Below are 9,532 nucleotides of genomic sequence, written 5' to 3' on the forward strand. Positions count from 1 at the left end.
TGCCAGACTACCCTGAGGGGGATGCCTCCTGTAGCCCTGCCCAGGTGTGATGAGGGCCAGTTGAGGGAAAAAGGTGGCCATAGGTGCTGACCCCTTGGCTTTGGGGGCAGGAGCGGGAGATGGAGCTGCGGCGGCAGGCCCTGGAGGAGGAGCGGCGGAGGCGTGAACAGGTAGAACGGAGGCTGCAGAGTGAGAGTGCCCGGAGGCAGCAGCTGGTGGAGAAGGAGGTCAAGATGCGGGAGAAACAATTTTCCCAGGTGAATGGGCAGTTGGGGGCAGTGGTGGTTGGCTTGATGGTGAGGGCTGTAGAGAAGTAGGGAGATCCCAGGGTTCCTGTGTTGGGCTGTAAAACCTGTTCTACTCCAGAAAAGATGTTGTTGGCTTAACACAAGCAGAATTCCACTTGGGACTCACTGACCCAAAACACAGACCCACCAGGACTTGTTCAAGTATGTGTGTGTATGTTTGTGTGTGTGTGTGTGTGTGTGTGTGTGTGTGTACCAGGGTAGTGGGTTGTAAGGATGTGGCAGGCCACCTTGCAGACATTCGGGGTCAGAGAAGAGGGTCTGGACAGACATCCCAGAGACAGGAGCTGATAGTCAAGAATCAGAGTAGCTCCCCTTGGCCTCTCTCCAGGGCCTCATATCTGCCTCATGAACCTGCAATGCACCTTCCCTTCTGCTTCCCCTGCTGCCCCTCCTGCATGTGGAACTTCAGGGTGTGCTGGCCCACCCCCAATAGGACCTTTCTGCTCCAGTCCCCACCATCAGTGGATGACCTCACTCTGACTTTTGATTTATATCTCAAAGACAGAATTGTACTAGTTTCTCTTTGGGACAGAAGTCCCTCCTTGCCCAAAAGCCAGTTCTACCCTTTCTCCTTAAGCAGGAGGTTTGAGCAGAACAATTGAAAGCAGAAGGAGAAATTGGGCTGGGCTAAGAAATCTGTCCATGTCTCTGGTCTCAAATCCTAACTCTCAAAACCCCCCATGAGAATCTGTAGGACCTAGATAGGCTGTCCCTCCTGATTAGGTCTCTGTAGCCTTCCCCAGGTTGGGAGTCCCCTGGAATCTCCCCCAGCAGTGATCACAGCTCCCCTAATTTCCTACAGTGTAACAAAATGAATTCTAAGGGATAGGGGAAGTAATGAGATTGGGTTGGGGAAATAATGAGAAGAGGCTGGGCACAATGGCTTACACCTATAATCCCAGCACTTTGGGAGGCCGAGGTACACGGATCACTTGATGCCAGGAGTTCTAAGACCAGCCTGCCTGAAACATGGTGAATCTCCATCTCTACAAAAAAATAGAAAAATAGCTGGGCATGGTATTGCACACCTGTAATCCCAGCCACTCTGATGTCTGAGGCACGAGAATCACTTGAGTTCAGAAGGTAGAGGTTGCAGTGAGCTGAGATCTTGCCACTGCACTCTAGCCTGGATGACAGAGTGAAATTCTGTCTCCAGAAAAAAAAAAATGCTCTGTGAATTTTACCTCTGTGGTTGGAGTGTTTGTAAAATGCCTGTCTTCCCTTTCCTACTTCAGTCAGGGACTGCTCTGGGGTCTCTCTTCTAGCCCCCATCCTGGGGTTCAGGCATTGCTGCAGTGGCCACCCGTGTCTGGTGTGGGAGATGGGTGGAATCAGCTATCTGTGGGGTCATGTGTTTTGTTTTTTTCTTTAAATAATGTGTGATGTTGCCTTGTCATTCTAATGTTCTTCTGAGAAAGGAAGAGTAGAAAATAATTGAGAATTCTAGTCAGTATCAGAGGTAGAGTAGACCTTAGTAATTATCTAGTTCGAAGCCCCTGTTTTACATGGAAGGAAACTGAAGCTGAGAGAAGGGATGTGACCCAAACAAGGTCCCCATTGAAGTCAGAGACTAGATTTCTTTTTTTTTTTTTTTTTTTTAAAGATGGGGTTTCACCATGATGACCAGGCTGGTCCTGAACTCCTGACCTCAGGTGATCCACCCACCTCGGCCTCCCAAAGTGCTAGGATTACAGGTGTGAGCCACCACGCCCGGCAAGGAGACTAGATTTCTTATTGGGCCTTTCTTCCCAGAGCATGTTCGTATCTGGCTTCTTGCTTTTTTCTGTTTGGCTCAGGAGGGAAAGAAGGGGCAGGGCAAGACAGAGATGCCATGTCTTGGTCATAGGTGGGAAAACTGAGGCATAGGGCTTCGCAATTTGCCCAGCCCTAGATAGAGTCAACGTAGGTATGGTAAGTCTCCACTTGTGCCATAAGCCCTATGGAGCCAAAGTGACCGCCATGGGTTAGGGAGGGGTATTGTCAGGCTATTGGGTGTTTAGAACTGAAGCCTAGGGGCCTGGACAGGGGAATAATGAGGAAGAGAGGAGACTCTCCTGACCTTCCCTTTTGCTTCCAGGCACGACCCCTGACCCGCTACCTGCCAATCCGGAAGGAGGACTTTGACCTGAAGACCCATATTGAGTCATCAGGCCATGGTGTTGATACCTGTCTGCACGTGGTGCTCAGCAGCAAGGTACAAGGCGTGTGTGGCCCTGGGGTGCTGGGGAGAGGGAGGACCCCATGGTGAGAGGTACCTCCTGGGTCATTGGAATAGTGGCCTCAGTTTCTACCCTTACCTAACCAGATCTCTGTCCCAGGACCTGGTGTGCTGGCCTGAAGGGATGTTGGGGACAGTCCCCCATGAATACAGGCACAGGCGATGGCATACACTTAAGGCTTAAGGGCTGCACATTTGGGTCCTTCCTTACTCCTGCTTCCCACCAGGTCTGCCGGGGCTACTTGGTCAAGATGGGCGGCAAGATTAAATCATGGAAGAAGCGCTGGTTTGTCTTCGACCGGCTCAAGCGCACCCTTTCCTATTATGTGGGTGAGTTCCCACAAGGCCACCCTGGGAGCCAGCCAGGACCCCTGGGCTCTGTTACCTAGGACAGCTGGTCTTCCGGAAGGAGGCCAAGCTTCCAAGTTGGGGACCAGAGGCTTGGGCTGAGCCTTGTCCTCCTTCCCTGAAAATGTACGGAATGTACTTGGCTCACTTCCATTTATGTGTTCATTCATTCATTCATTCAGCAATATTGCTAAGCATCTAATAAGTTCCAGGCACTGTTCTAGGCTTTGGTGATAAGTGAGATGGCCACAGCTCTCTCATGAAGCTTATAGTCGGGGAAGCAGACAAGAGTTAACAGTGTACAATGGGCATGCTGATAGGAGACACCCAGGCACTGCAGAAGCATGAGGTTTTATGGTCGGAGTTGGGCTGGGAACTACTCCTTGGACAAATTCCCACAGAGACTCCAAGACAAGCAGTTGAATAGTGCCAAGGAGTGCTCAGGATAGCTCAGCAAGAGGCCGACTGGCCCCTCTTGCTCCCTCAGCTCTCTGCATTCCAGCCTCTAGCTTAGTTTCCTATCCCTGGAACTCCCTTTGGATTTTTCCACTTGGAGCATGGGATGCTGTGTCACCCTAGTCAGGAGAAGGTGAGGTATGCTGCAGTAACAAGAAGTCTTAAAATCCCAGTGGCTGGACAGGTACGGTGGCTCACGCCTGCGATCCCAGCACTTTGGGAGACCAAGGCGGGCAGATCACTTGAGGCTAGGAGATTGAGACAAGCCTGGGCAACATGTCAAAACCCTGTCTCTTACTAAAAATACAAAAATTAGCTGGGTGTGGTGGCATGCGCCTGTAGTCCCAGCTACTTGGGAGGCTGAGCACGAGAACTGATTGAACCCAAGAGACAGAGGTTGCAGTGAGCCAAGATTATGCCACTGCACTCCAGCCTGGGCAACAGAATGAGACTCTGTCTCAAAAAAATGAATTAAAAAAGAAAATCCCAGTGACTCACAAGTACTAGGTTTCCTTATGTCCAATACATATCCATTGCACATTGCGAGTTGGTGGGGGCTCCACTCTGCATCAGTGTTGTCTTTGCTTCAGCTGCCTTTTGGGAACATGGCTGACCACGGTGGCAGAGGGAAAGGGCAGCTTAAGTGAGCCCTGCCTTGGTATTAAATGTCCCAGCTGGGAGGTGACACACGTCATTTCTGTCCACAAGTCATTGGTGGGGCTCTCTGCCAGTCATACAGCCTCACCCAGTTACAGAGCTGGGAAGAGCAATCCTGCTAGGAGCTCAAAAGAGGAGAAGGGGCTGCAGAGTGTAATGCCAGAGATGCTCAGGTCTGGAGTGCCCACTTCCCCCTAACCTGGTCCCTGATCACCTGCTGGCCCCTCTAAGAAGCTTTTCCTGACCACCCTGGGTCCTGGGTGTGAGGAGGCAAGAGAGACAGAAACACAGGTGTCCCATGTTTCTCTCTGGGCTGGGAAGGTAGAGGGACTAAGGACTTTGAAGAGGAACAGGCCTGGGGAAAAGAGTTCTGTTTTAGGCATGTTGAGATTGGGTGCCTCTGGGACATCTAGGTTTAGGAGGATGGTCAGGATTAGAGGTGGAGTAATGGCTGAAGTAACAGTTGGAGTAACAATAATACCAGATCACCTTTATCAAGTGCTTGCATGAGCCAGCTGCTATGCTAAGCACTCTGCATGCATCATCTCATTAATCTTTGAAATAATCCTATAAAGGAAACACTATTTTTTTTTTTTTTTTTAGACGGAGTTTCGCTCTTGTTACCCAGGCTGGAGTGCAATGGCGCGATCTCGGCTCACCGCAACCTCCACCTCCTGGGTTCAGGCAATTCTCCTGCCTCAGCCTCCTGAGTAGCTGGGATTATAGGCACGCGCCACCATGCCCAGTTAATTTTTTGTATTTTTAGTAGAGACGGGGTTTCACCATGTTGTCTAGGTTGGTCTCGATCTCTCGACCTTGTGATCCACCCGCCTCGGCCTCCCAAAGTGCTGGGATTACAGGCTTGGGCCACCGCGCCTGGCCCGGAAACACTATTTTAATGCCATTTTACACATGAGGAAAATGATGCTTGGAGAGGTTAAGTAATTGCCCAAGGTCTGTCAGCTCCTAAGAGATAGGGATAAGACTGAACCGGGCAGTCAGACTTAAGAGCAGAGAAGAGGGGAGGGAGAGGGCCAAACCCTGGGGCAGGCCTACCCGTGCGGGGAAGGAGAAAGAGAAGAAACCAGCAGAGGGAGAAGGGGCAGGAGACAGGAAGCCAGCAGTAACCATATGCCAGGTGCTAGGCTGGTGCTTGGCATATGTGGCCTTAGTTAGTGTCTGTGAAACAAAAGGAGACCAAGTTCAGATGGCAGGAATAGAAATGGGAGCAGAAACAGGGAAGGAAGCCAGCCAAAGGAGCAGACATTCACAAGCAGGAGGTGTCACCAGCGATGATGGATGCTGCAGAAAGGCCAAGAAAGACGCGGCCCAAAGGCTGTTAGACTCAGGGATGGGAGCTTGTCAAGAGAAGGCTTTCTGCTGTGCATGGGGCCAGGAGCCAGATTGCACAAGATTGAGGATAGGTGGGTGGTAAGGAAGCGGAGGCAGGAGCGTGTTACTATTTCCTGTGAAGGAAGGGATGGGAGAGAACAGGGGCTGCAGTGCTGAGCAGGCCCAGAGCCAGGCAGGGCTGGTCCTTTCCCAAGGAGGAAATGTCAGAAATGGGTCTGTGGCTGGATAAGGGCCCTGGGTGCCTTGCTTATTCCGCCTGGATCCTCCTCCTGCCAACTCGATAGAAACCCCCTCATTGCACAGAGGCCAGATTACATATTATCTCTAGGAAGCCTTTCCTGACCCCACCTTACTAGGAGTGATTCCCACCTTCCTCTGAACCCCTGCATTATCCAGGGTCTGTTTTTCCATGTGACATCAACCCAGGAGTGTAAGGACATAATAACAGTGCCACGTTGTGTGCCACACACTGTGAATACCTTAAATGTGTTCTCTCATTTAACACTCATGACAACCTGTGATGTGTAGGTGGTCTCATGAAATTCCTAGCCACTTCTTTACTAGCTATTTACACAGCTGTGTGTCTGTACTTTCTTCCCTGTTATGAGACTGTAGTTTCCTAAGAGAAGTGTCTCTGACTTCTCTCTGAATCCCAGCGTCAAGGACTCATTTGACTGCCTACTGTGTGCCAGGTACATAGTTGTTGGTGTGGGGGAAGGTAGACCTATGAATGGATAAAGGAGGATTCAGATTCAGCGTAAGTTCTCTGCAGAGGACCATCCGTGCTGTGGGAACACAGGCGAACACGACTGTGCACTGTCATGGTGACATTTGCAGTGGGTCTTGAAGATCATTTAGGAGTTTGCCAAGGAAATGGACTGGAGGAGACAGTTCCAGCATACAGAGTGTATTATTAAGAGAACAGTGAGAAGCTCAGATAGGACTTGGGGCTCATGCTGGGGAATGTTGTGATACAAGGCTGGAGGGGCATGTTGGCACCAGTCTGTAAGTTGCCTTTACCAAGCCATGGAGGTGGGGGAGAGTAGGAGATCTCAGGAAGGAGCTTACTTCCAGCGGGCACCACTGAGTTTAGTGACTGGTGTGACCTCTCCTGTAGGACTCAGTCTCATTGTTAAGGTTGTCAGTTGTAGCACCTGAGCAGTGCCACAAACAAGGTGGCCCAGGCCCTGTGCTTTCCCTTGACAGGGATCCTGCCCCTCCTCACTGAATGGTCACCTCGGCTCAGGTAGTCTGCCCTTTTCCTGCCACCTCTCACCTCCAGACGCTATGTACTATGTGTATATGCTAAATGCTCTGTACACATTGAGGGAGTGTGCTTCCTTTAAAAAAAAATAGGTAAAAATATCCATATGGTTCAAAAATAAAAAATATATTAAAAAATTGAGAATTATGCTCCCACCCATTACAGGTAACTACTTATATTAATCTTTTTTTTTTTTTTTTTTTTGAGACGGAGTTTCGCTCTTGTTACCCAGGCTGGAGTGCAATGGCGCGATCTCGGCTCACCGCAACCTCCGTCTCCTGGGTTCAGGCAATTCTCCTACCTCAGCCTCCTGAGTAGCTGGGATTACAGGCACGCGCCACCATGCCCAGCTAATTTTTTTGTATTTTTAGTAGAGACGGGGTTTCACCCTGTTGACCGGGATGGTCTCGATCTCTTGATCTCGTGATCCACCCGCCTCGGCCTCCCAAAGTGCTGGGATTACAGGCTTGAGCCACCGCGCCCGGCCTATATTAATCTCTTGTGTATCCTTCTAGAGTTTCTGTAGGAGAATATAAGCATATACGAGCCCTTTTTCTTGCACAAAAGGTGACATACAGTACATTCCTTATTTGCCTCCTAATGTGTCTTAGAGATCATTCTATATCAAATTTATCTATATCTAGACATTATAACTGGGTATATATTACAGGTTTATTTCTGAGTCTGTATCTGTATCAGACATTTCTTTTTCTTTTCTTTTTTTTTTTTTTTTGAGACAGAGTTTTGCTTTTGCCCAGACTGGAGTGCAGTAGTATGATCTTGGCTCACTGCAACCTCCACATCACGGGTTCAAGTGATTCTCCTGCCTCAGCCTCCCAAATAGCTGGGATTACAGGAGTATGCCACCGTACCTGGCTAATTTTTATATTTTGAGTAGAGACAGGTTTCACCATGTTGGCCAGTCTGGTCTCGAACTCCTGACCTCACGTGATCTGCCTGCCTTGGCCTACCAAAGTGCTGGGATTACAGACGTAAGCCACTGCACTTGGCCTATTTCAGATATTTCTATATCATTCTACTTAACAGTTGTATTTAGTCTTCCATGATGTGGCACACACTAACTTATTAACCAGTTTCCTCTTGATGGGTATTTTGGTTGTTTCCAATCTTCTGTGACTATAGACAATACTGTGCTTAATAATCTTGTGTGTAGGCCCGGCGCAGTGGCTCAAGCCTGTAATCCCAGCACTTTGGGAGGCTGAGGCGGGTGGATCACAAGGTCAAGAGATCGAGACCATCCTGGTCAACATGGTGAAACCCCGTCTCTACTAAAAATACAAAACATTAGCTGGGCATGGTGGCGCGTGCCTGTAATCCCAGCTACTCAGGAGGCTGAGGCAGGAGAATTGCCTGAATCCAGGAGGCGGAGGTTGCGGTGAGCCGAGATCGCGCCATTGCACTCCAGCCTGGGTAACCAGAGCGAAACTCCGTCTCAAAAAAAAAAAAAAAAAAAAATCTTGTGTGTGTTATTTTGTATATGTGAAAGAGAAATTCCCCTAAATGTAAACATTGGATCAAAAGACAAATGTCTATCTAATTTTGATAGACATGGCCAAATTGTTCATAAAGGTTTTACCAATTTGTACTCCCACCTGTCGTTAGACTGCCTACTTCGCCATAGACTTGCCAAAAGTGTGGTGTATGTTCATTGTAGGTTTTTGTCATTGGGTTGGTGAGAAGCAGCATCTTAGTGGAGTGCTGATTTGTATTTCTCTGTGATTATGAATGAGGCTGAGCATTATCCATATCTTTAGGGTTCTGTATTGGGTTCTGTTTGGGGGTCTTGGGAGACTAGGATCTTCACCCCATTTCCCAGATTTGGAAGCTCAGGCCTTGGAGCTCCACATAAACGGAGCTAGACCTGAAGTGTGACCAGCTTCATAGCCCACCCTTACTTCCTTTGCAGACAAGCATGAGACGAAGCTGAAGGGAGTCATCTATTTCCAGGCCATTGAGGAAGTGTACTATGACCACCTGCGCAGTGCAGCCAAGGTCAGGAGTGGAGGGCGGCAGAGGGGGCCAGAGGGAAAGCCATGGGGACAGGGCTCTACAGAGGCTCCAACCCAGTCCTTGTTCTCTTTGTCAACTTTCTCTTCCTTTCTTCTCCCCTTCCCAGAAGAGGTTTTTCCGCTTCACTATGGTGACTGAGGTACCCCTCCCCACTTAGCTGTAACTAGCACATTAACACCTCCTGTACCCCACTCATCCCTGACCCTTGACTCTCCCGTCCATCTCCGTCCCTCCCCCAGGCCCAAGGGAGGAGCAGAAAGCAGGCTGCAAAGAGCAAGAAGCTCCTGTGGGCTTGGGTGCCTCCCTCTCCTTGTCTCCCTTTCCTGGAAATGACAGCAGGGTGTCTCCCCATGGGGTGCTGACGATGCGGAAGGGATGGCCGGAAGGGGTGGAGGGGACCCTCGCCGACTAGATTTGATAGGGAGAAATTGATAAACAGGAGATATTTGAGGCTGGGGCCCACTTCCCTAATGCAAGTCAGCCTCCCTCCCACCAACCCTTTGGTGCCCACCCCAGCCCTGATCTCTGCTCCTCTGGGGTCCTGGGGCCTAGCATCCTGCTTGTAGCTTTTTCTCTCTGCCCCTGTTTTTCTGAGAGGAAACTCTGGTCTTCATTGGAACGGCCCTTTGTGTCTGATCCTCTTGATACTCATTTTTGAACCCGGAGGTGCCAAGGACCAGTACCCCCGTTATCAGGGTATAGCTCCATCAGGGTCCAGGGAGCTTAGAGAGCCCAGGACTGCTGTGGTGTGAGAAGGGAACATTTCAGCCTGGCTCACATTGACTGGTGGGGACTAGGCTCTGGGCCTATTTAGGACTCAGCCTGAAGCTCCAAGGCTTCCTGGGGGCTGGGAAGGGAAAGGGCCGATAGGGAGGCAGGTGAGAATATTCCTGGGCA

At 49.9% G+C, this 9,532-nt stretch overlaps 1 protein-coding gene across 16 annotated transcripts in view; it reads left to right on the plus strand.

Annotated features, from left to right (window-relative positions):
* Positions 1 to 9,532, plus strand: part of PHLDB1 (pleckstrin homology like domain family B member 1) — a 52,797-nt gene that overhangs the window by 42,618 nt on the left and 647 nt on the right. For 15 of the 16 annotated variants that reach the window (XM_074400693.1, XM_074400690.1, XM_039470380.2 and 12 more), the window contains 4 exons: positions 111 to 257; positions 2,386 to 2,502; positions 2,754 to 2,856; positions 8,532 to 8,617. In XM_074400693.1, the coding sequence (XP_074256794.1) occupies positions 111 to 257; positions 2,386 to 2,502; positions 2,754 to 2,856; positions 8,532 to 8,617 (453 nt within the window). The remainder of the gene's footprint in view (positions 1 to 110; positions 258 to 2,385; positions 2,503 to 2,753; positions 2,857 to 8,531; positions 8,618 to 9,532) is intronic. The other variant, XM_074400694.1, reaches the window with a different exon arrangement.

Source organism: Saimiri boliviensis, chromosome 6, assembly GCF_048565385.1.
Source record: "Saimiri boliviensis isolate mSaiBol1 chromosome 6, mSaiBol1.pri, whole genome shotgun sequence".
Classification (NCBI taxonomy): Eukaryota; Metazoa; Chordata; class Mammalia; order Primates; family Cebidae; genus Saimiri; species Saimiri boliviensis.